Genomic DNA, 27,684 nt, shown 5'->3' with positions numbered 1-27,684 from the left:
GGTATAACTTTTAAGTAAAACTACATACATTGCAAAGTAACAACAGCAGAGCTCTCTTCTTTTATCTGCGTTTTTGTTAGCAAGAAGCCCCAGCCTACTACAACACTGTATTTGAGAAGATACTTTTTAGATTTGAACTATTGAATAATGCAACATCACCAGTAAGAGTCAGAGAAACCAGGCTGGTAAAAGAATGTTCGTAATTATGGAGAATGTACTAACATTGCACCTTCCCTCCGTATTTACTTGGTTTCTTTTCTTTTGTCTCTTCTGTTTGTGCTGATTCTGATTCTTAACATCACCGTGGCTCAACATGATTTTTACCGTTATGTTCACTAGTGATGGGCAAAGCAGTTTTTAAGATGTTACTGAATCACTAAAATCAGTTCATTAAAAAGATTTGTTCAAAAGATTCGTTTACCAAATTGTTCAGTGCTTGGCAGGAGGAGCCCTGACTGTGTACTGCGTAGTCCGACTCAGTCTCTCTCTGTTGCTGCTGCTGCATCTGCCCTGCACTGGTGAGTCTCATTACTGGCCAGCCTAACGTTTTAAGTTTGTTTATCTGGAAACTAAGTGTGTTAAAACAATGGGGAGGTGTGTGATTGTGTGGCTTGTGGCTTGTCTCCTGGCTACATTAGCCGTTAGCTTGGAGAAAACGGTCCCTACGAAAGTGTATCGCTGAGAAGAAATTATCTGAATCACTCAGGGATCGGGGTTACGTCGTTCATCTAGTGATTCATTCACCGAGTGATTCGTTCATTGAGTGATTCGTCACTCCTGGCCTGCACGCTCGCTGCTGAGCTCAACTGAACTGAGAAATCAACGAATCAGTTCCAGAAGTGATTCAGTTCGGTACGTTCACTCAACAGATTTGTTCTTTTGAACGATTCGTTCACGAACAACACAACACAAATGGTCACTTTCTTTCTTCAGTTTCATATTTTGTGAAAAAACAAAAAACAATGGATCTCCAGAATTCGAAAAAATCCCATATTTATTGCAGTGATGGAATTTCCGCTGTCAAAACTTTACACACTTTTTAATTTTATACTTAAAACATTTATCATAATTAAAGTATACACAGTGTTCAGTACTACAGAGAACGTACTGGATATCAAAATTGGTATCTGACTTTTGGCTAATGAAGGTTTTCTGACACTTCAAAGTGGCTAGCTATTCATTTAAAAAATACTCCTGAAGTAGTAGTACTACATGGAAACATACGACAAATGACACATTTAAATAGACAAAGTACACATTTCTGTTTGTCGTTCAAACGAACGATGACAGAATGGATCATTCGGACATGTGCTACTAGAAATTTAAGAAACCTCAGGAGTTAGAATGTAATGAGCTTCCTATACAAACTATATAAATGTGCATCTGAATGGATTAGTTATTATTATTAAACTTTTTTTTAGGGTAACTTCTTTCCTCTCATTGTCTCATGGTGTGTTTCTGACTCACTGTCGCCATTTTCTCTTCTATTAATAGCTATCAAAACGCACAAAATGTAAATGAATCTTCCTGATGATCAAGTGGAACCCACATATACAGACTGAAATCAACAGTATGTACAGACACTGCATGTGTTTGCTGCCCACACACTCGCTCACACACACTGATGCAAAGTGATGATAAAACTGGCAGAATTCGATGTTCCTGCAAAGAGGCAAAGGGAGAAATCTATTGGTCTGGCAGCTGAATACCTGAATGGAAATTTATGGAGTTAACAGGAGTGAGTCAAGAGCGTTTAATGCCAGTGAACTGTCCGTTAGTTCATCTGCTTCTGGTCCTGAAGTGGTACATGGAAAATGTCTAGAACAGGGAGGAGTAAAGGGTGGAGGGCGGTCTTCCTATGGCCCCCCACTGTAGGAATAGTCTGCCTTGTTGTGCATCACCAGCTTGTTGTCCACAAAGTAGAAGCTGTCAGACTGTGTCTCGTAAGGGTGCAGGATCATCTCGCGCACTGAGAGAGAAAAGAGAATCACAACACTCAGGATTCTGCATCATTATATCCTGCTAGATCTAATAAAGCACCTCTGCGTGGGTGTGTTTGTCTCTTGCAGTCACCACGTGTGTGTTGGCTTATTGTGTGTGACACTCACTGATATCCTCGGACAGCGCGGGGAACTCATAGATGTGCTCGCACGTGTTCTTGCTGCTGGGCATGCAGAAGCCAAACTCGAAATCAAAGCTCTTCAGCAGCTGATCACGAAAGTAGTGTCTCTCAATCATGCGGAAGTTGTTGATGGGTGTGTCTCCCACTGTGAACTCCACTCTGCAGAAACATAGAGAGGAAATTAATTCACCAACCTGAAAGATTTCTGTTTGTGTTTCTTGTTTCATGTTATTCATTCATGTTTAATCTGCTTCCTGTTTTATTTTGTAGATTCTCTCCTCATGTGTCGTGTCTGGTTTTACTTCCTGTCTTTGTGTGTTTTCCCGCCTGTTTTCTGTCACACCTGTCTCATTAGTCCTTCCCTGTTCCCAGAGTCTTCCCTTCACACCTGTTGTGTATTAGTCTTATTTGCTCCACCCTAGTGTTCCCCTCCACACCCTTGTTGCTAGCCAATCCCCATTTCCCTCTTTTTGCCCATGTCCTCCTACTCCAGCTGTGTCTCGTTCTTGTGATTAGCTTTCTGTGGATATATACCTGTGTTTCCCTTTGTTCTTGGTCAGGTCATCTGTGGTTGTTTCTGCATTCTTGCCTGTGTTATTCCTCTGCTCATCCCTGTTCATCGTGTTTTTCCTGGTTGGTTTGGCTTTCGTTTTGACTTTGAGTTGCCTGCTGTATCTGGATGTTTTCATTCAGCTATATTAAAGCTCGCTTTTTGTTAGAAACTCAGACTGTCTGTTGGTCTGCTTTTGGGTCCTAGTCTGAACTGCTTTGTAACAGTAAATAAGACAACAGTTGATCCAGATGATCTTAACACTTAATTTGGAGGTAAAATACTGAAATTCAATATTAAGCAGAAGAACTGTGAGTGTGCACGGGAGCAGGTTGTGGATTCAACATCTCACAGATGTCTACTTCCTGTCCAATATGATGTTCTCATACTTAAATGACAGAAAAGGTTTCCCAAAACACATATATGATTGTTGGGGAGTACCAGTGACATGGCACAGGGTTGGCGCAACACGCCAGCTGTGGCTTAGAGGTAGAGCGGGTCGTCGTCCGCATGTCGAAGTATCCTTGGGCAAGATACTGAACCCCAAATTGCTCCTGATGGCTGCTCCATCAGTGTGAGTGCATGAGAATGCTTACTGAGTAGTAGATGGCACCATGTACGGTAGCCTCGGCCACCATTGTGTGAATGTGAGTGTGAATGGGTGAATGTAGTGTAAAAGTGCTTTGAGTGGTGGGTAGACTAGAAAGGCGCCATACAAGTGCCGTCCATTTACACGTGTGTACTAACAGTCGTAGTTAGGCACCAAAACTACTTGGTTACGTTGAGAGAAAAGTTCATGGTTTAGATTAAAATCAGTATGTTTCCTACATAATTTAAATTGCATGCATAAGTCCTGTATGTACATGACACAAGTTGAGTATGTTACCATTTCCTGGGTGAAAATCTATCACTACCTGGTCTGTGCCAGAAGCAAATTTTCCTTTCCTAGGATAGCAAAGGCATGACCCACCCTACTCTGGATCGAACTTGTTGACTTTGTTGGTTGCGTTTAGACAAGAGGAATGATATTGTTTGGGGTTAGAGCAAGTCATGCCTTCACCATCCTAGGACAAAAGAAACTTGCGTACCGGAAACCTGATCTGTTCAGGTCCTTTACCCTGCCAAACAGGCTGTCCTGACCCAGTCGTTTGAGGCCAATGCCTAACCCCCATCAGTTTGCAGTACAAATAGGCAAAAGTCCTGTGTTTGTTTTGTTGTTTTGTTGCTCTTTATACTGCATTACCTGACATCTTCCTTCGCCCCCATCATAATTGCTTCGGCTAGAATCATCCTTTAAATTCACCGTACAGAACACTTATCTTTTCTGAGGTACAATGCTAAATAAAAATATAAAACCTCGACCATTATTTGGTGAATAAAACATTATATCTAGGATACACTGAGCCCTTTTATTCTGCCTTTAGTATCTGGTTGAGTCAGTTACTGGGTTGGATTAAAATCTGCAGTCAGTCACAGAGTAGGAGTCTGATGATGATGAACACCACTCAGGAGCACTGACAGATACTTGGTGCCTGACTCAGCAGGTGGGCTCTGCTGCTCTGTATGTTCACACATATCATCATCAGCCTGCCGTCCCACACTGACTCCCACACGCCTCCCACATGCGGTATGTGTCCTCTGTCAGTACAGCAGGGTTGTACTGGACATTATTGCATCATGCAGCTTTTTTGGACACGTCTCTCTTTCTCTCTCTGTCTCTCAGTTTCCGAAAGAACACCGAATGTTAACTTACGTTGCTCCGACCTGCCGCAACTGCAGGAAGGCTGGGGTGAACTGGTATCGGACAAAACGGCCAGCGTTGGGGTCACAGTGCTTTCTGCCTCCGGCTAAAGAGGAGACATATCAGAGAGTTCAGAACTACATCTCACAATATGAAATGAAAAATACCCATTATTATATTGCCTATACTCACGTATCCTTAAATATACAACAATAAAATCTATCAAGTAAAATAGCAGAGGTCTAAAGTCGTTTAACATTTTAACAACAGAGTAACAATATATTACATCTACAAAAATCATGAGTGTTTCAAAAAATTCGTATTCATTTGTTAAAACAAGTTTTTCAGAGGTGTTGCATCTCCCTCTGTAATTTTTGACCTGCATGCTAGTGTTTGTACTCAAACCAGATTATCTTCGGTATCATTTTTTCCAATTGGCGCTCAATAAAGAAATGTTAGTTCTTCATGGTTCTCTCCTGGAACTTGACGAATGGCTGTTGAATCGGTTCAAACAAAGATGATCTGGGGAATTAATTGTCGACTTCCTGGGAATGAATTGCATTAATGTTAGCTGATTCAGGAAATGAAGGGAAATTCAGTGATTCGTGGCACACTTTTTAACTACCATACTTTTCATACTTGTCTTTGGTTTTGGGGGAAGGTATCAAGTATTTTCAAGTCAAAAGGCTCAAGTCCCAAGTGAAGCCATGAATCATTGGTGTTTAAAGTCCCTACAAGGAACTTTCATTTTGAGTTGATTTTGGCGACCCTGTGGACAAAAGTGGTAGTGTTGTGCCGGAATGAAGCCTACATTTCCCATGAGCTCTAGCGCATATTGTCGTAAAGACGCTTACCTGGCTCGCGCATGTGTTTGTTTTGGGGATGAATGAAACAACAAGACGGGAAAACTTTGCCCCCGCTCCTATCGGGGATCCCAGCTCACCTCTGCCGCGCCCCAGCTCCACCTCTCCGGCGTAAGCGCCACCGCCGCCGGGGTAAACGCAGCGGTCGGCTGGTAAGGCTGAAGGCCTGTTTGGCGAGCACTTCCACGGCTTCTTGGACTGAGTATGGAGCGGTGCCTCGCCTCTTTATTTCTCGGCACTCGACCCTGTCTGGACCCGCTGGACCCTGTCGACACCTGGCTGGTACCTGTTGTCGGCCCGGATGAGGTGTTCCAGCCCCGCGGCCCCTGCTCTCCTCGTCCCCGCTGGCGCGGGGTGAATCTGCGCAACCTGCGGCCTCTGTGTGTGGCTCCCTGGACAGCTAATGCCGTGGACCTGCCGGCTCCTGCCAGGATTGGGCTGGTAAATGCTAGATCGCTAGCGAACAAAACGTTTATCCTGAAGGATTTCCTGACTTCCCGAGGATTGGATTTTCTCTCTGTGTGACTGAGACGTGGCTGACTGTTGGTGAGTCCAGTGCTTTCACAGAACTTTTACACGATGATTGCTGCTATTTTAACTCCCCGCAGGCGTCGGGTCGAGGAGGAGGAGGAATAGCAACTATTTATAAGAGTCACTATAAATGTAAGCAGCTAGGTAAGAGTGCCGTAAATCGTTTCGTCCTGGAAGCGACCTGGGGCGGACCCGGAGCCAGTTTCCTAAAGGTATGGATATACACTATATAGAAATAGCTTATCTTCACACCGATGGTCTCATCTGCTGTTGTAGGTCACGCACAGACATCAGCAGAAACGAGAGACTTTTGCATATCCAGTTAAAAGTTCCTTGTAGCGGCTTTAAGTCGAAGTCAAGTTGCAAGGCTTTTTTTGATTTTGTTAAATCGAGTCTAAGGTCTTAGACACACCAAACCAACATCAAGAACTAGTGGCAACTGTTGTGTCGCCTCATGTAGCAGTGTCTCGGCCAAAAAGTTGCACCTGAACACAATGCAGAGACTATAGCAAAAGGCCAACTAGCATGTACATTATGCACCTGCATGACAGGAAATAACTCTCCATACCAACAGTTGGGCGGCTGTCTGTATTCATCATTCAAAAAGGGAAACCAGAGGATCAACAGGATGCATTCAAGATGCTAGTTAGCCAGTTAGCACAACCCAAGCGAATACCGAATACAAGCGAATAATGACACAAACAACTATGAACTGTTTTGGCTAAAGAGCTCAATGGCAAAAAAAAAAGAAAATCTAAATTTTTCTTACTACTGTTTCTCTTCTCGTGCACTGAACTTGATTGGTTTCACTCATGGGGCATGCTGAATTTGCCGAAAGTAGCCAACAAGGGCCAGCTATTGCCAACGGTGTGGGACACACATTAAAAACTAGGGCGACAGATGTTCATTGACCAATAGCCAACCATCGACTTGGTGTATCAGGGCCCTATAGTCACCACATTTGTGACTCGAAGTCCAAGTCAAGACTCAAGTCCACACTTAAGTAAAATACCCTTTACAGGACATTACAGTCAGTGAGGTATTTAATTCAGCCTTTATAATATATTCAGAAGTTTGCGGATCTGTCTCATAACCTGTCATCTAGTCTCTGAGGTTTGGAGCTGACCTGGTGTTGGAGGTTTAGTAATCTCAAACAGGACCGTCCCCGTCTCCATGTCACGGATCTTAAACCTGGTGAAGTCGATCATGTGGACGTTTTCTTCTGGAGAACAAAGATAATCTGAAAAAGAAGAGACAGTAACTTTAGAGTTCATTCTCACCAAAATCCTACAAACAGTCTATTTCTAATCTCTTCATGACATCACCATGAATGACGCAAACCTTTCATGTCAGGCAGCAACCTGTCAATTAGTGAGAAACTGCCACTTCTGTAGTTTTCTGCCAAGATACCATCACATCTGCTGTTATGGGCAAGTCTGAGCTGATCTCATTCACAAACCTGCTTTGTGCTAAATACATTCTCCTGACCTTTTGTTGCTGTCGTTGCTGGATGCTCACCACTGTCACCTCACAATAAGGCCAGGGATGCTATTTTTACACATCAGATCTTTGTATACGCCAAGATATGACACCAACAATAAGTACACACCCTGTGCGACAGGTTTTGTGTTTGTGGAGCCAATTTATACGGTGCATGCAACCCATGCAGTAAAATGAACAAAGCATCGGTCTAAATCTCTCTGTTGTGTGTGTGAATTACATTTCGGTAATTTGTTACATCAGTCAGCACAAACATTTCAAGACAGACAAGCTAACTCAAGTAAGTTTAATTTATGTCGCCCAGAATTATTAGTTGTGAATTTGCTTCACAGTCTGTTCAACATATGACACCTTCAATCCTTAGATCTTCAATTTGAATAAGAAGAAAAGAACATAAATACAGCTGTTTACATCATCTAACAGTGTGCGTGCACTGTATCTCAGCGTGACTCTGTGTCTCTGCTGTGCTTCCTTCTTAGAAGACTGAAAAACGATGGCATGTATTTAAATGAAACAACATTCATTCATTCATTCACTGGTTAGCCTGCTTCCTGCCTGATCTCAGTGAACCTGGATTGTTCTCTCAACCTCTTACATTTCTTTCAAGTCCTTTTTTTTGCACATAACAAAACAACAACAGGGCAGCAAAAAGTTTTTATGTAACTATAGTACCTCTGCAAGTTTTTAGTGTTTGCCTACGGTCATTTTTATGGTTTTATCTCTAGTTTAATGCCTCTAATGTGTGTCCTGGGGGTTTGTAAGCTGATTCATTTAATTTGAAGTACTTGTTGAAGACTGACATCACAATAAAGCATTAAAGGGTAAGGTCGGTATATTTCAAACTGGACCCTATCTTTCCATGTTTTTACAGCTAAGTGATCAATAGGAACAACAATTTTTGAAACTGGTCCAATATTGAGTGTCACCACTGCAGCCATGATACAGGCTGCAATGCAACTACTCAGGGCAATTGTGCAACATCACTTTACGTCAACTAAAAGTGGTTCATTTAGCCACTGGCAGGCTCAGATTATATTATAAGTGTCTAACAACTTATGAAAAGTTTTTCTTGTTTTGTTTTCTTTAAAGTGAGATCCTTTTTAACTACAAACAGCTTCAAAATCACTATTGTCAAACTCACCAAACTCCATTTGAAGAAATTGTAATTTTATCATTGTTAAATACACTTCATTCAGAGTCGACAGAAACAAAATAAAACTCTCAACAACTGTTAAGGTTTGTCTGTCCATTGTACCAGCACACACCAACTCTGGATTGGTTGAAATTAAACCCTTAATTCACCCAGTTAGACATTAAAATATGCTGACTGTATGCATGCTAAAATTACTGTTTATTTAAATGCAGGCTGGTGAGTTTGGCGATGGTGATTTTGGGGATTTTTCTGGTTAGACAAAAAGGATCTTTCTCTTAAAAAAAAGGTTTATCTCTGTAGGGATCCTTTCTATAGTATTGTCATACACTTAAAATAATAAGGTGAGCCTGTCAGTGACAAAAACAAACACTTCTGAATGGACATAAATTGACGGAGCGCACATGCATCATGTGGTTACATTGCAGCCTGTTTCACCACTGCAGGCTGCAGCCCTCTTTCTCAATACTAAATTCAAAAAATGTTGTTCCCATTGATCACTAAGGCACAAAAACATGGGAAAGGTTCTCCAGGTTGCAAATGTGCCCTTTAAATCTTTAATCTTGATAGGCATACAAGTCCCATGTATAGTTTTATATTGACACCATAGAAATAATTTAACATCAACAGACATAACACACACTCCTCCTTATTGTAATATTGCTGATGTTGCGTTGTATTTTGATTTTGCATTCACAGTCATTATTACTTTTCTCTAACAGGTTTTTATTTGCATTGAACATCAGGATCGTCAAGTTGACGGAACACAAGCCCACTGGAAGACAGAAACCCAAGTACCCTGAGCAGGATGACAGATCTGGTCATGCTTACACTGTGTGTGTGTGTGTGTGTGTGTGTGTGTGTGCGTGTGTGCGTGTGCGTGTGTGTGAACATGTGTGAGACACTCCCCTCCCAACGGGGCTGGATTAGACCTAAGAGGCTTATTGTGTTTTACCATCACATGGACCGGCTGGTCGAGAAACACACACACACACACACACACACACACACACACACACACACACACACACACACGCACCCCTACTATCTCATTAGGGTTATGGCAGGGACAGCTATTATTAGTAGTCTATGTTGCATAAGGGTTGAAGGGTCTTTCTCACTGACAACTTTAACACATTTAAAAACACAGTGAGGGGCAACGATGCAGGTCGGAATAAGATAAACACACACATGAAATGGACTGTGGATTTGTGCACATGTGTCTGTGCATATAAAAAACTCACACTGCTGCTTCCTGTACTGTTTCGGAGGTTTAGACAGCAGATGGGCCACACAGGCTTTATCCACCTGCTCTGAGATATTTATAGACCTTTTCATAGAGTACAGTACACCATACCTGACACCTTGTCTAAAAATGTCTCTCTTGTGAGGCAGGACTATTTAGAGCTTATTGTTTAATAGAGTGGACAGCATGTTTTGGACACCGGTGTCACTGATTCCATGTGACACTATGACTACACAGCTCTCCTATTTAATTAACGCAAACATCTGCAAATTTCTGACATTGACACCACAGAAAAGACGACATAATATCTAGTGTCTTTAAATTATGACATCTCACAGTGATTGTTAGTCGATGTTGACAAAATGCCATTGACTAAATGCAAATATATATTGAAGGCCAACCTGGTCTCACTCCTCACTCCATACTTACGCACCAAGGCATCTGTTAGCAGTGGTGGCGACATTTCTTGACGCTCCGAGCAACTGCCATAATAGGCCTATTATGAGACAGAAGTCCACATGTGGTGGCCAGGAGGGGAAATGGATGTGTCAAACAAACGCTGGAGACACACTGTTTGTGTCCAGTGTGAAACCAAAATTCAATCTAGTTATTTTAATAACAATGCAGAGTGCTAGTATGTCTAGCATACAAGGCTAGTGTGGTATGTCACATGACATTGCATTAGTATCGTACTTATTTTGAGCCAAATGACGATGTATTTTTCTAAAACTAACCACATGCTTTTGTTGACTAAACCTGAAGAAATAGGTTTTTTAAATTTATTTTGAAAACAGACTGTATGCATTTAACAAGTTAAAGCTGTGCATTTCCTGTAAAAACGGAAGTTTATTTTGAAAAGACACAATACATGTACTGAGCGTAAAGTGACACACCAATCCTGAGCATCCAAAACTGACACTGGAGGGTTAGCTAGAGCGTCATAATTCGACATGTTGGGCGACTGACCAGGCGTCTGTATTTCACAAGTTAGTTGGTAGTAAGAATGAGTTGATATGGCGTATAATAAAATCTTATCAATGGATAAGATGGATCATGGCTGGATAATTAAATAAATGTGCAGATTTCATCTTTAAGCCCATTTTTTTAGCCCTTACAGCAGTGTCGAGAGTAATGTTTTTATGAATTCTATGTTATAGCATTCAAGAGGGGTTTTACAACTACAAGAGGCACAGAAGTAAAAGACTGGAAAAATTTAAACCCTCTTATGTATTACTTTTATATCAAAATGAAGACCATTATGTAATCCTCTTGACTCATGTAATCAAATACTACATTAACTTTGACGTGCTGATCCCCCAATAATATCTAGAATAACTGAATATCCCCAGTTATACATAATTAACAACCTTGTGTAATGTCAAGAACTAAATTCAGCATTAACTGTAGACTGATCGTGAATTGAATACATACTGATGAGAGGGATGTTGTCATTAAGCACTGTACTGTATATACAGTATGCATGCATGTGTGCAGAATGAATGTATACCTAGTATATATATATATATATATATATATGTATATTTATGTGCATGTATATAGTATGTATACAGTTGCAGCTGCTGCATCTCCCTGCACATGCATTGCAGAGTGCACAGGGTTCATCTCTGGTGATAAAACATCACAAGACTGGTGAAGACGCTGCCATGTAAAGCTGCTCTGGCTCCAAAACGCAAAGTCTCTTTATATTGCCTCCCAGACTGCAGTAAGAGGGTTAGAGAGCTGCTGTTTGATGCAGTGCCCTCTAGTGCCAGTTCATTTGATGTGAGGCGCTTATCTGCTCTGAGAATATTACTATAAGCCTACTGTTAGTCTGGGATTGTGTTTCTTTAAAGCCACAGCAAGGAAACACTTTCACACACTATTTATAGAGTGCTTGCACACAGCATTGCCTGAAACTAATCATTATAGAGAGTTTGAGATAAATTCAAAACTAGAGGACAAGCTTTAAACAATCATAAACTGGACCAAATACTGTTGTATAATACTGTACAATCAACATTCAGTGACACTGTTCACCAGTTGAGCTTCTCATGATAAGAATACATACATGTACAATATGATACATACCCAGAAATACTTTTGCACTGCTCCTATTTAAAATGACAGTAAATGAGTGAGTAAATGTACACTTTTTCATTCCAAAATACATCATATAAATGGCATTTTCTGTAATTAATGTTATATTGTTATATTAATGTTTGTCTCTGTGTTATACTATCGATACTGTGAACTGGGATTTGTTATCACCACTTGATTGAATGGGTTAGAAGGGGCCTGCTACACCTACAAGTAGGTTCAGAAAGCCGTTCTCAGCCAATCAAATGGCTGTTATCAGTTCTCACTGAAGCATAGATCTGAGGTAGTTTGGCCCTACTCTACCTCCTACATTTACATTTATTGTTAGCTGGCAATCTCTAGTGGATGTAGTAATTATGACGGGAACAAAGGAGGAAAGCAGTTGATGTAGTATTAAGACAATCTGCGTATGGCAATATATTCTTACTCCCAACTTGTCCAATACAGAGGCTTGGTCAGTGGCCCTACACATCAAACTATGACACTTCAGGTATCCCTCCAGCGTCGTTTTTTGATGCTCAGGGACAGTGTAACAATTGACACTTATTCCAAACATTGTGTCTTTCAAAATAGACTGCTGTTTTTTACAGGAAATGTACATTTAGCTTTTTAAGTGCATACAGTCTTTTTAAAATAGCGTAGGTAAAAAACCTTGTGGTTTACTTCTTTATTTAGGCAACAAAAGCAGGTGGCTAGGTTGAGAAAAAGAACATTGTTTGGCTTAAAATAAATGCGTTTAACAACGTAATGCAACGTCATGTGACATACGTTACTGGCACAGTATACTACACCTTCTAGCAGAGTATGTTCTTCAAAATAACTTAATTGACTTTTGGTTCACAGAAGGACACAAACGGTGATCTCCTGGGTGAAAGTCTGTGGTTTGATTGATCCATCTGCCTCCCATTCTTCCCAAATTGATTGGCAACATGTCGGTGTAGATTCTCAGTTATCCAAGTCATAGTAATCATGAGTGCTATATTGTAGGCAACTGGACTTGCCATCCGACAGCTGCCCACAAAAAAATGACAACTGACAAGTTGGGTGTGAGACCAGGTTGCGTACAGGGGTCAGGGGGGTAGATGGGTCAAACAAACACAGGACTTTCACCCAGGAGACCAGTGTTTGTGTCCCATGTGAAACCAAAAGTCAACATAATGTACTCAACTTACATAACAATGTACATATTTAACCCAGACCCCGGTCATTTCCTAAAACTAGCCCCTTGGTTGTGGCAAAAGTGAAACTGAAACCTGATGAAACTGTGGCCATTTCACAACATTGATATGCACCTTCTGGCCCATTGGTATTCTGCACCGTCTGACGCATTATAGTGAAAGTGATGACAACTGATAATGACAACTTAATGGGCTGATAACAGTCGTAATGGGTGATTAAAAACAAATATAACATATTCCATTTTGTTGTGTGGTCTTTCAATATCAATGTTTTTACTATAATGTGATTAATAAAGACTTAAGTAATAGGATTAATTAAATGCCCATAAAATCTGCAGGATTTTATTAATTGAAATTACCAAATAGATCAAAATTGTCTGGTTCTCATCATAAAGACTGCAACAGAATTACCTGACACAGTTTTCCTGAACATATATGTCGGTTTGCTGAATGAACAAACAATCTGTCCTCACCATAATATGAAAAATGTTGTTGTTTTATCTTGTTTATGAAGGCACTAACGTTCATACCCAAACTACACTTACAATATATCAGTAAAGGTGACACATTTTCCTGTTCCCTCAATGCATAGTCAAGTAAGAAAAGGAGCTTTCTGAAGGGTAAACTATGTGTCATCCACTAAATTTATAATTTCTGACAAAAATGTCACTTATTTGAAAATCTGTTGGCGGAGCACTCTGAATGCATCTCGTGTAGCTGTCACAGAGCAGCTCTCTTTGTGGGCAGATGACCGATAGATGCATTTTGTGAATCAGAGATGGCGACTTGCCAGAATGTGCTGAAAAAGACAGATGGAGCATTTCATCTGATAGCTCAGCCGGTGAAATCACTTTCACCCAGTCCAGTGCAAGTATTCACACATAACCATTTCACTCCCACAGTCGCATTAAACCCAGAGCACATTACCAACTTTAGACTGCACTGCTTTGATTTCATAGTCTGTGCACATGGAGCAGCTTGAATGATGACGACTGACTGTACTGTATTTTAGAGGTTTGTAGGAGTAGTAATAAAAATCTTTTCAAATAATCACTGCTTAGTAACAACAAAATGAAGTGTGAGCCGAGGGGAGAGAAAAGGAACAAATGACACACACTGAACGATGAGAGTCATTTTCAGTTTGTGAGAGACACAGAGAGGAAACATGGAGAAAATGAGCTGAGGATACAGAGAACGAGGATAGTGTTTAATTGAGGAAGACATCTTGATTATGATGAATGTAGCCTCCTTTATAGGCTGCAATTTGTCTTTTTTTATGATGAACCACAGCCTTGTTTCACAGCTATAGCAGATGTCTGGGCTTGCATTTGGGAATATTTAGGATCGTTACATGATACATTTCTTATTTGGGGCAAAACGTTCTCATTTGTCAGAGTGTAGAGAGATTTCTAAGTGGTTTCTGAAAACATATCGCTGGAATAGATTCAACGATCAGTGCTTTACACTGTAAAAGTAATTAAATTACATAACTCATACAGAAAAAGGCATAAAGGATCAAAGATGTTCACAGTACAGTTTAACAACAAAACAGTATGCATGTCTTTCTAAAACAAATGTCAGATGATAAAAACTTACTATGGAAACTTTTCACTTGTGTGAAAAATCTCCATAGTGAACTCCCTGTCTGTTCTTTCGATATAGGGCTACAGCCGGTAGTCAGTTAGCTTAGCTTAGCTGACCATGAACTAGTCTGGCACATAGACTGTACACAAAGTTGGATGGCAACTCCCCAAAAGGTGAAGACCAAAAGTGAAGACCAAACATCTCACTCTCCCCCTTGTGGCTGGCTGCAGTAGAAGTCATAAACCCTGCGCCCTCCCTGTTGTCGGCTGGGACATGAGCCAAATTAAACAATCAAAGCACATCAAAAAAATGTCTCCCAAAAATGGTTTCTGTCATTTTAGGTTCTTATCATGCTGATGTATGTTCAAGTGTTCAATAAGTTTGGTTCTAATCCAAATATGGTCACTTTTGGCTAAAAACAACAAAAAAACAAGATGGCCCTGACCAAAATGCCAAACTCAAGGCATCAAAATTTGATTCCACAAACCGATTGGTGACATCACAGGGGCTACGTTCATTATTTTGTAGTTTATGGCTTCAGTGCAAGTGGCCCTAGTGATGTAGTAAAACAATACTGTGTTCTTTTCATAGGACATAATAGTGTTGGAAAGAAATTAGCCCTGCCGTAACTGTGCGTCTGTGCAAAGTCAAACTATTAAAATGAAAATAAAACTTCCTGCAAAACAAATCAGTTAGTTACTATCTACCTACTGCATGAATCACCTTGTCTCGTAAACCATGATACCAGTAAACATTTTCATACCTCAGTACTTTCTTTCTTTTTTCCTTGTCTTTCATCGACACACACACACACACACACACACACACACACACACACACACACACACACACACACACGAAGTGCTCCACTTCACTTCCTTCAACACCGTCACCTAGCAACGCTCCTTCTGATAGTGTGCCAGCTCGATTAGCCTGTCTTTTTCCTTCCCCTCATCCACCTGGCTGCTCCGCAACAACAAGGTGCAGCAGCGAATCAAAGCGGAGTATCTCAGGTTAGGCATCAGTGGTATGCAAATGAAACGTTTCACGTCTGATGGAGGTATATGTCTGAGGCCTCCTCCTATAGACAGAGGGCCTCCTTTTGCCTGATTTCGCTAGCTTGAAGCACAGGGAGGGATCAGGATGTGCAGATCTGATGCAGAATATTAAGAGGGTGCGTGTCAACACTGGCTTCAATAACAATGTGACATGACAGATTACAATATGCTTTAATCATATCATTAACTCCCAGAATAGGTGATCTGCCATAATTACATGCTGGTATTTCTACATTTATCTTAACGTGATTTCCATGTATCTAATGTCATGTCTTTAGCCTGACGAAGGATTTTACTGTGTGGTTTCTAACAGTCAGTCTCATCCATGTTAACACACATTAGTCATAGACCCAAAGACTGACAGCAGATTCTTGTTAAACATAATAATTTTCACTCTACTTGAGTACGAAGTCGATACAGTCTTGAAAAGATCCCTCTGGCAGCAGCCCCTCTACAGCGAGTAAATTTAGCACCAAGTCTTGAGTCATGCTGTGTTCCTGTGTTCAGATACACAGAGCCTGTCTGACACTAAAGTGGCATTCATAAAGAGCAAGCGAGCTGCCACTTATAGCTCCTTAATCCCCAAGATTAGCCCAGAGTTACAGACTTTCAGCCACAGGGATTGACTTCACATGCCTTTTTCTTTCCATTTGACCCTGTGGTCTCTGATCAATGCGGAGACTGCGTGTTGAATTAATCCCAGAACATGAGGAAGAACAATGCAGACATATTTACTTGTCTTCATGTTAAAATAATCCATAGCCGGAGGCAGTTAGTGACATTAGCATCACACCTTGGTGTTCACACTGTGATGTACAGTGCACCTGTGCATGGCAAGCTGTTTCATGTCTCGGTTAACAGCACCTGTAGGCAAACTGGCAAACGCTGAGGTTCGCAGAGAGGTTGCATTCTGAGCAGCTGAATGCAGATGAGATTCTTTCCTCTTATCTTTCTCCGGCCCGCATCGCCTGAGTGGAAAAAAATAATTCTTCTGTGAGAGGATTTTATGAGGACAAACATAATATAATGATCTAAACTCACTGAACCGCAAAGATGAAAAAAAGGGCATGGTTTGACGTTTTGGGATATGCTTACTGTCTTTCTTACTGAGAACCACTCTCATGTCTGTACAGTCGATATGAAGCTACAGGCAGGACATTTTTTTAGCATAAAGACTGGAAACACGAGGAAACATCTAGCCTGGCTCTGTGTGACAAACGAGACACTAGTGAGCCTTGGAGGTGCTCATAGGCCGATTATGTTAGCTTTCCTGTTTTCACTCTTCGTGTTAATCCAAACTAACCCTCTGTAGCTTCATATTTAGCATATCAGAGATGAGATCGTCTAATCTAACTTTCAGCAAGAAACTAAATAACTGAATAACCCAACTAGCCTGGCGTCAGTCTTCTCATCTGGCATTACTGTATTCTGTAAATCTGTAAAGCACATTTCCATTTACGTCCAATATACCTGCTTGTTTTTGCCACTGACAGGCTCAGATTAATATTTGAAGTGAATGACAACTTAAGAAGCAGATCCCTACAGAGATAGTCCCTTTTGTTTGACCACAAACAACCCTGAATTTGGCACTGCCAAATCCACAAGACTCCATTTAAACTGACACTAATTTTCGTGTGTATAGAGTCAACATCTTTTCGCATTTAACTGGGTGAATTAAGGGTTTATTTCATTGAAACCAGAGTTGGTAATTATTGGAACAGTGGAAAAACAAATCAGGATAGTTTTGGGAGTTTTATTTTGTTTCTGTTGACTTTCAGTGAAGTGTGTTTTATGATGATAAAATTACTGTTTATTTAAATTGAGTCTGGTGGGTCTGGCAGTGCCAATTTCAAGGCTGTTTGTGGAAAAACAAAAAGGACTATCTCTGTAGGGATCTACTCCTTAAGTTTGTACACGCTTCAAATAATAACCTGAGCCTGTCAGTGGCAAAAAGAAGCATTGTTGCTGTTGGTGGTTAAACAAAAATGACTCTAACAAAAAGGTCTGTCTCTGTAGAGTCTCCTTTCCATAATGTTGTCAGACTGTTAGATGAACAATCTGAGCCTGTCAGTGGCAAAAAGAAGCACTGTTAGTGGATGTAATTGATGGTGCAAACATGCCCTGAATGGTTATACTGCAGCCTGTTTCCGCAGCAGTCCTGCACATTACTGGACCAGTTTCAAAAACCGTTGTTCCTATTAGTCACTTCGACACAAAAACATAAGAAAATAGGGCCCAGGTTGAAAAATACTAAACTTAGCCTGGGCCTTTAATACTTTTTGTCCAAAGGGTGTGATTATGTTTAATTGGAAAAATCATGTGTGTGAAATCACTCATAAAACTGTAAACAGAAAGACCTGTTTTCCACAGCTCAGCTGGGGAAGATTTGGGCTAAAATATACAGTATTTAAAAGCAATCAAGGACTGAGAGGTTTTGCAATCATCAGACTATGGTTTCAACTTGGAACATTCACACTGTGCAGCACACACCATGTATGAATGTATCAGTAGCTCACTCACTAATAAGTTTATTTTCTTCTAGTGAACCACATGACACCGCTTAATTGCAGAATATGATCTAACCTTTGTCTCCAGCATGCACACACACACACACACACACACACACACACACACACACACACACACACACACACACACTGACCACTTTGTCACAAAAGGAACTTAGAGGGAAACTAATGATTTGTCTGTTTTTCTCCGTCTTCTCTATCTGCATAATCTACAAAGAGAAAAAGCCTCACTGACAGTGACAGTTTGTGTTCAGGAAGTTCTGTGAAGTTTAATTCAAATTAGCAACGCTCCAATTCTGTAATAATACAGTAAAATGGTGTATCATTTGTCAATTAAATACTTTCTTCTAGAGGAATCACATGCAAAAGTCACCCTGCAAACTATGTGAGTGTGTGATTCAAGCCATTATTGAGCAACAAGGTATTGGAAGCAACTACAACATTTCAGTCCCCTTTTTTTTTCGCTTTGTGCACAGCTGAGAGCCCAAAAATAGTGAAGCTAAATATTCAAAGTAATAATCTAATTTATTTTCATGTAAATAAATATCAGCTCAGTCACAATCTATCGCCGAATGAGGCAGAATAAGGCCGAATGAGTTCGCCATCATATGACCGACTGCTGAAAGTATTGCAGTCCTCATATATATTAGCAGTCCAGTTATGAACTGGGTGTCAAGGGTGGCATTCGGGGAAAAAAATACTGTATTAAGTTACTGCTAATGCAAACCGAACATTTCCAACTGCTGCATCTTCACGTTAAAAGCATTTAACTGTCGAAACATGACCTTTATTTTGAAGTACAACTAGGAAATGCACTGTGTTTGTCAGTGAGCCCAGCACTTACCACTATCTGTTATTAAAATGCATCTACTTAACAAGATAATGGTCATTTTCTATATTTTTTGACTGAAGATTAGTTTGAAATACTGCAGGGAGCAATGGAAACAAGAGGGAGCTGCCACAGTGAGATGTTACATGAAGAGCTGCAGGAGACAGGCTGCACACCTTCAACTTGCTATCTGTGCCCTGGTGTCCACACACTCAAGTGCAGCATGAAATCAGATCATGGTTGCACCACCATTCACAGACTACGGCCAGTTAATGCCTTACTTCTTAAATAAAATGACAATAGTTTGCTTTGCTGCCCAGAACTCTGTGACGTGTTGTATTAAAGTGCGTTTGCTGTTACCACCAATATGCACAGGTGTTGCCAAATCAACCAAGACTGAGGTCTTTGAAACTGCCACTTTAAATTGATGTCTACTTTAAGAAATGATGAGAGCAAAGGTTCCTTGTGTAAGTCTACTGGCTACCCTGTAAGATTAATACATGTTACACTGAATGTTAAGTGTGGGTTCCCAGTTCCAAAGCAAAAACGGCAAAAATAAAGAACGAGCCTGGCTGCGTCCTGTTCAGGATCATCCCCATTTAATCTGATTTAGACCTTTCAGAACTCTCATCCTATCCAGAGAAGGTGGGGCATTCACTGTCTAAACTACCGTAGTCATACATGAATCCAATATATGAGTGTGTGGTGCGTGTTTGGACGCACCATTGCTGTTTTATCAATGACTGTATGAGCTTGTCTCTTGTAGGGCCTAAAATGTTCTTCACATAAAACAGGGAAACACATCACTCTCGAGTTGATCTGGTCGTGACTCACAGACATATAGAACCAGTGAGGATGGGTCACAAGTATCTGTTGCTTTACTTTGTGAGGCCACAAGCGGAAAAGGTCGGGCATCTTAAAGCAGGAGACATTTTTCAACAACGTTAAGCTTGGATCATAATTACATGCTTATGGGATGCCTGTTTGTTGACACACTGTGGTTGTCATTTGCAAGCCACTGAAAATCCACTTGTGTGATGTGAGAGGTATATAATCCTCGATCTGGGAACCATGGGAACACTGGACTGTGGAGAGATACATGCTGCCTGCACTCTGTTTTTTGGCCTGTGTGTCTGATTTCTATTGACCATCAACATCTCTCCTCCAGCAGTGACGAGGCCTCTTATTGGTACATAGAGGGTCTTTGAAATGGAAATACACAGAGATGTATGTGTGGGACTTTAACAAAGGGCTTTAGCCATAAATATCAGCACCAGCCAGTGATCACTGAGTTATTGGTATTGATCTATTACTCTTTTAAACTCCATAGTACAGTACGATCTTACATAACCCACCTTCAGCGTGATAACATTTGTAATATTGAGTGAATAAGACTCTGAGTGTGGCAACAACTGCCTGGTTCAAAGAGTAAGATCAAGCGCAAGTAAAAGGCAGTTCATGAGATTGCGCTGATTACTGATGTGGATGCAACAAGCCGTCTCTCTCCATGTCAAATCACTCTGAAAGAGTAACCTTGTGACAGCTGTGCATGGGAGATTAAGAACCGGCTGCACCAATCAATTTTAATTAAAGCTGTATCCATTGTGTTGGCAGACATCACAGAGTGGAAATCCCGCCCGACGTAGATAAAGCACTGCTCTGTGTCCCAGACTTATTAAGACCAAATAATTGATCACCCATTAGTGTAAAAGGAGCCAGGCCGTTCTGAGTAAATCATTTTGATGAGGCAAAATGACACACCGATGTAGATTCTTTGAGGCGAACATACCCGCAGTGCAACAAAGGCTCTCGTGTGGTCGAGGTCCTATATCCCATCACAGCATAATTTCGGTTGTAATTGACTGTTATTGTTTATGCGGGTGGGGTAAACATCCTTTTGTTTTTTTCAGCATTGAGTTGTGTTGGTAATGAGCTAACTGGCCAACTTCAATGTGTCCTAGGACGCACACCCGCTGCCTGCTATTGAAAGTTATTTCCTCTCACACAGGTGCAGAATGTACGTGCTAGTTAGCCGTTGGGTGTAGTCTTAACAGTGGGTTCAAGTGCAATTTTTTGGCCGAGACACAGGCGACATAAGGCGACGCAACAGTACGCTTTCATTGCCACTAGTTCTTTGATGTTGTCTTGGTGTGACTGAGCCTTACGACAGCAGGCCCTTCACCCAACCTTTGTGTGGCCACTCAACACGATTTTCACTTTTGCCGCGACAGCTCAACCTTATCGTCCTCTCTACCCCTCCATCTGCAGTTGGGAGCTTTTTTCTTTGACATTAAAGCAACAGTATGCAACTTCTTGACCTTAAAATAACAGCTTTAACATCTTTTAGATAGTACACAAACTTGTAATAGTTTATTGCTTCTGGCATCGTATTTGCCGGTTTTAAATGGGTCCATGTCATTGGTCCGACGGCCCATTGGTCCGACATCCTGTTAGTCCGATGTCCCGTTGTTCCGATATGTGATTATACTAGGCTATACTGTATTTGTGTACCATAGAGGATCAGCAAACGCAACAAAAGTAGGCTACTGGTTGAGATACAAGTGCCATAGAGAGAAGAGAGTGAAACACCATAACCTCCTGTTATTAACTCTGGGGTCCGGGTTGTGTGGGGAGATCTCCGCGGTGCTGAACGGCTCCCGGCGGGCGTATTTCTGCCTTGATGGTGCGCCGCGACTGGCTCTGGGTCAGCTGGGAAGGGCTTGAGACAAAGCAGGCTCACAGCTTATGTGTTTGCCACTTTCTTTTTCATTTTAACCCACACCATGATCTTTTCCTGACCCTAACCAAGTGGTTTTTGTGCCTAAACCTAACCAGACCTTAACCACAGGGCATCATGATGATTTCGGAACAATGGGACTTCGGAACAATGGGTTTAATATGGTCGGAACAATGGGATGTCGGACCAATGGGCAGTTCCCGTTTTAAATATTCCAGCTTGTCAACAAATGCAAATGTACACTTGGCTGTCGGATAGTCCTTGTTTTCCTGTTGAGGTGACACAAATCACTATTTTTTTTACTGTTGTTTACCACAGTGGTGCACCAGTCCTAATCTGTACGGGCACCAAAATTGCAAAAATTGAGCATTGCGTTAGTTCAGGCAGGACACGATGTCAAGCTCAGCTCACATCCCAGCTACATCAGCTGATCTCAAACAGCCCAATCAACTGATGGAGCAGCTGATTGATGGAAGGGAGTCAGCTGATGGATCACATGATTCCTTTCTATGCAACCAATTGGCGAATCTCATTCAGGGCGAGAAGTGTGCCCTCTCCGCCTTATGCTTTCCACATAGGTGCGTGGAAGAGGCTTTCTGCGTAGGCCCGAGGAAAGGCAGAGGGGGCCCAGTACAGAGCCATACCGCCGGTGGAAATAAAGTTTTCTTTGACTAAAGTGTTTCTGACTGAAATATAAATTCTTGCATAATATCTTTTGAAGTCCCTCTTGAAGATATAGTATGTATGAGGTGGCATCTAGTGGTGAGGTTGCAGAACTGAAAGTACAGGGGACGCCAAAAAGAAGCAAAAACACAAAAACACGAATGGCCCTCTCTAGTGTCAGTGTTTTGTGTGTTTGTGTGCTCTAGGCTACTGTAGAACAACATGGCAGACTCCATGGAAGAGGACTCACACTGTATGTAGATATAAACGGCTCTCAGGGTGACCTCTAACTCAACAGGTGGAGCATTCGCCCCATGTAGACTTAGTCCTGAGCAGCGGCCTGGCTTTGCTGCACATCATCCTCATTATCTCCCCTTCCCCCCTTTTTGCATATACATGAATGGCTTATTCTAAGACAAGAAAAACATGACGACTCTTGAATAAATATATAACATTTTTGCCAATAGATGGCCCTAAACCCTACACACTGTACCTTTAAAACAATAGTCAGGTGCTAATTGAATAATGTTTTGTCTGCTGTAATCATTCCTCTTGCATTTCAAGTCCTTGTTCTGTGCTAAAATGTATGTCAAAGATTATCTGCAGGTAATATGCGGCTCTGGCACCATGATAACTTGATGTACAGTCCTGTCTGTGAGTATCATAAACCATTGTGCAGTCTTGATAAACCTTTAAACGCATTAACCTGTTACCAGACTGGACTTCCTGGATCGCATTTCATTGTCTTATCGGGTTGTTTTCTGTCTGAATCCCTGCTAACAGTGAGTTCAGCCAAGGATCTGAAGCTCCGAGGCTGCTATGACCCAACTGAGGAGTGTATCTCTTAAATTCAGGGTTCACATTTAAATACTCTTGTTGTCAAATTGAAAGACTAAAGAGCGTTTCCAGTAAGAGGCATGTTTACACTTTTTATCAACAGGAAATCCTCACGCTCTTGCTCTGACTGCTCACTGCAGAGCACTTACATGGAATTAGACATGGTGGATCAAAGTGGGAGAAGTAAATAACAATTTCAGACATGCACTGAACACGATTAAACAATTTTATAAAAGAGTTTAACAGCAGAGGGCTTGATTATAAAACCACACTTCTGCTGTCCATGAGTAATTTCTGTAATTCTTGTTATTACAATGCTACAAGATTTATTCATTCTGTAGCAGCAGTACTTCTGCTTATGTCTGCCCGCCTGCATATCATAAATCATCCATCATGTAAACAGTAAACTGATAATGTGCCATTTTTCATATCACAGCAGCGCTTCTCTGCCGCCTGGATTATATTTCTTCTCCTCTGCCGACTGTGTGACAATGAAGCGCTGTGCCTCGCTTATCAGCACTGAACCACCGTGACAGACTGGAGCTGGGCTGCCCCAAAATGGTGGCATTTACCTCCCAAAAGCACAACTGGAAAAGTCATTTACACTGCAGGGTGAGGCATTTTCTGCTTCCCTCCTTTTTCTACCGCGATTTTCTTTCTCTTGCAGCAGAGAAATGATAGCCTGAATTGTGCGACACACTATGATTTTCCCTGTGGTGTGGTCTGTCGTTTAAAATGATTGGGCCTTGGAGAGACATTTCTGTGCTCTCATCACTTAACAGGGAACAAGAAGGAGATTCAACATTACTGCATTTGCATAAACCCAAACACCATTCAGCTGTGGCTCAAATGAAAAAAAATATCACATATGTCAACAATGTGATATCTTTCTGTTACAATTTGCAGCTGTGTAAAGCCGGCACATGAATGGTTAGGGAACACAACAACTACATGTCTAATCTGATATCCAAAATGTAAACAAAGTCAGTGACGCTTCAGCCCCTGGGTCATTAAATACCTGAGGTGTATCGCGTCATTGCAGCATGCTGCATTACAGCCCTCCTGACATAATCCAGATTACGTAGATGTTGGTGGAGAGTGGAGATTACCACACCATCATGAGTGATTTAGGTATAATTGCACTGACAGAGCCCTGGTATTGCTTTTCTGCTGAAGGGGCACCAAAGGAAAACAGATCTGATGGTGTGAGAGCTAAGAGTTGGTGTTAAAAAAATTGGGGGGAAGGGGGGTTGTTTAAGGGGCTTTGCTTTCGACTTCACTGTTGATCACTGCTATAAACATGAATCAGTGAAAATGAATGCATATTTACCTTTTAAAAATTAATAACTAGTAAAAAATTGTCCTGTTGTCAGTTCATTAAAACACCAGGCAATCAATTCGAGAGTAAAAGCAGATTTTTAATCCTGTTACTAACGATGACAATAAAAATGCAAATATTCACCAACATTTGGGGATCTGATGACGGTTTTCTTCACGCCATGTAAGTCCATGATGGTAGCTTTCAAATCCCCTCTTACTGTCTCTAATGATGGTTTGCTCCCATCCAGTGGCACCCCCAGAATTGTTGCATAGGGGTGGCCAGATGGAGACACTGAAAATCTTGGGGTGGCACACCAAAACCCAAAACCATAACTGAATTTCAGGAGTTCTGTAGTGCGGTTGAAGTCTATTGGCTAATTAAAATCTATGTCAATGGTTTGCTATTTTACAGTTAATGTTACTGATTATCTGATGTGCATAGAGATATACCAGTACAGTTAACACTACACTCCACAACAATCATGTTTTAATGTGTTATGTAATTGTATATACATTTGTTAGATGATTCATTGTTCTCCAAATAGGCTGGGAACAAGCCTTCTCGAGTTTAGCGGAGACTCGTGTTTACCAATAGAACCCATTTTCATTCAGATATCTTGAGGTGAAAGGGTTAGTGTTGGGGATCCCTTTGAAAATGACCATGCCAGTTGTTCCCTCACCAAAAATTCAGCCTAAGTTTGTAGCTTCAGGTTCTGGACGGCACAAGGAAAATCAAACAAACAGACCAACGGAATGGTGGGATGGTCAAACAAAGCATGCATGACAATATGTTGCAATGGTGATGCCGTATTGTTTACAAAGAATTAAATAAAATACAATAAATAAAATAATTTTGTGTTTTATTATTTTATGTCATTTTCCCAGTAATGTCCAGTAATTGTTCAGATTGCCTGTGTTTTTGCCTCGTGTGAAGGAGCTATGCAACGTGGTTGTAAATCCAAATGGCAGAACAAATATTTTCACTTTGAACGACAATGCTGTCTACCACTGCACTCTCTGCTAGCCTCAATTATTTTCAGCACTCCGCTCTCATTCTCTAAAATGATATCCTGTTTGCCGTCTACCGTCTCCCTGATCCCATCTGAACACAGCATTATTTAGCCCTCTTGCCGACAAGCTAGTTTCACAAGACACCACTACCTTCACGCTAGCTTAAAAAATGACCGCACCACAGCCTTTTAAAGACAGTAATGTAGCCCTCCAATTATTTTTGGCAGGGGCGGACACAGTGGGGTGGCCAGAAATTGTATCAGGGTGTCCCTCTAGGGGGCGCAACTGCTCACGTTCAATGAAATGAGGTTGAAAGCTCCAGAGAAAAGCTAGTAATTATGTAACTGTTAGACTCTAGTGTCATCTGCGTTGTGTTGATATAAAGAGGCCCAGACTGTGGATATCTTTGGAGGCTGTCTCCATTTATTCCTGACCACAACAAAATCCTCCCTCAATTACGACCATATAACTCGAGCCCCTACACAAATTAAGTGACACGGGAATATGTTGCCGTATTATACAATAAGTTTAGGCTGAAAAATGAACTTATAAATATAGCTTAGCAATCCTAAAACACATAAATGACTACGAGAGCAGTGTTGCTTACCTCTCCCATGGCGTACAACAGACAGACACCCCTTTATAGGTGGGGTACCCCCAAAGGTGAATGCAGGGGTACAGAAAGTAGTATCAAATGTTCCACATATTGACTATGGAGGCCTAAGCGTGTCAGGTAATAACAACTGAAACTAATTTTGCAATATTATATTAGTTAATGTAACAAATGTACATTTGTCTTTGTTACACATATTACTGCTGTATAATTGACCCTGTTACATTTAGACCTTGAGATTTTTTTATTTGTCAAACTAACACTTAGATCAACATCCTATGTTCATCACCAGACTCAGGAAAGTAGATTTCTGTCTTTGGACAAATTAACTGTCGCACGCTCCTTTAAAACAATAACATCTTGGTCAGCAGTCATTTCATCAATAGAAAATTAAGTAATCCAGTGACAGAGTATGATATTACAAGTTTGTGAAACTCCTCTGACTTCACTCTGCTAATATAGAGAACTTGAAACCAGGCCTGCTGCTCGCCTTTAAAATCCTACCCTGCTTCCATGACATAATATCGTAACAGCTTCCATAACATGTTAAACAAGAGGCTGATAGTATTCTCCTCCTGTACTTGTTCCACCTGACTACTGTCTGTGATGAGCTATAATCAGTGGATCACATCTCTGGCCACCTGTTACCTCAGAGCCACAGGTGTCTTGAGGTGAGGATGTAGTAAGAGCCAGTTCCTTTTTCTTTTTTTGTCAGCAGGATTTGAGAGGCACACCAGGAAGTACATTCAGTCACCTTCTCTCTTACAATGCCCACACACTCAGATACAGAGAAACAAACACCTACATTCACACCTTGGTATTACTGTTGTGAAACTTGTTTCATGTGAGGTCATGTCAAAAATAGTGAATTAATTAGTAGTAAGTGTCCTTGGGTGAGATTAAATCTGTAACTGATCAGTGACATGTTTAAAAAGTCTTATTTAAAGCTATGGAGAGACTCCTTTCAGACTGTCGCTGTCCATGGTATCTGTGCGTATTTCCTCCAGACAGCCAATAAAAACAATAAATGGACGCAGGTTATTTTGGACACAGAAAGACACAATAAACAAGGAAGCAGCAGCAGATGGGTCTCACTAATCCCCTCTAACTGTAAGGCTGTAACTACTCTCCCCACCGTGCCAATTACAGGAGCAGGTTACTTACTCTTGGTGATCTTCTGTAGCCCGAGCACATCATCGGGCGTTATTACGGTATTTCTGCGCAATTCTTCTTCAGTTCTAACCGGGATCCCCATGTCTGATGAGTTGCAGCCTTGCTGCACTTTCATGTCCAACAGAAGAGGGCTGCTCGGTGCGTAACCTGACAGGAGCTGGGGCTTTCTGCTGCTCTCGGCGTCGTCGCCGCAGGGGCCGATTTACTTGCGTCGCAGCCTTTAGTTGCGCGCTGGCTAATACACCGTGCAGCAAACAGGCTCTGTGCTGCTACAAGAATAACTCATTCTCCGTGCCCCCTCCCCTTCTCGATCCGGTAAAAGATAAAAATCAGCCCTTAGCTCCCTCCCCTCC

The 27,684-nt window shown here is 41.3% G+C and overlaps 1 protein-coding gene across 1 annotated transcript; it reads right to left on the bottom strand.

Annotated features, from left to right (window-relative positions):
- Positions 1 to 976: 976 nt before the first annotated feature.
- Positions 977 to 27,684, bottom strand: unc119a (unc-119 homolog a (C. elegans)). Its single transcript, XM_050074702.1, has 5 exons — positions 27,323 to 27,684; positions 6,934 to 7,047; positions 4,426 to 4,519; positions 2,109 to 2,281; positions 977 to 1,969 (listed from the first exon to the last, which is right to left on the bottom strand). Exons 1-5 carry the CDS (start codon positions 27,444 to 27,446, stop codon positions 1,857 to 1,859), a joined length of 618 nt encoding a protein of 205 aa, XP_049930659.1. The 5' UTR covers positions 27,447 to 27,684; the 3' UTR covers positions 977 to 1,856.

This window comes from Epinephelus moara, chromosome 2, assembly GCF_006386435.1.
Source record: "Epinephelus moara isolate mb chromosome 2, YSFRI_EMoa_1.0, whole genome shotgun sequence".
Taxonomy (NCBI): domain Eukaryota; kingdom Metazoa; phylum Chordata; class Actinopteri; order Perciformes; family Serranidae; genus Epinephelus; species Epinephelus moara.
Note: the sequence above shows the minus strand (reverse complement) of the source record. Positions and strands in the feature narration are given on the sequence as shown.

Bases quoted from the DNA above. Each gene is read 5' to 3' on its own strand.
- unc119a (XM_050074702.1), bottom strand. From the start codon at position 27,446: ATGAAAGTGCAGCAAGGCTGCAACTCATCAGACATGGGGATCCCGGTT. The intron at 4,520-6,933 runs GTCAGCTCCAAA...TCTCCTCTTTAG, and splicing joins TACTAAACCTCCAACACCAG to CCGGAGGCAGAAAGCACTGT. The intron at 1,970-2,108 runs GTGAGTGTCACA...TTTCTCTCTCAG, and splicing joins CGCGCTGTCCGAGGATATCA to TGCGCGAGATGATCCTGCAC.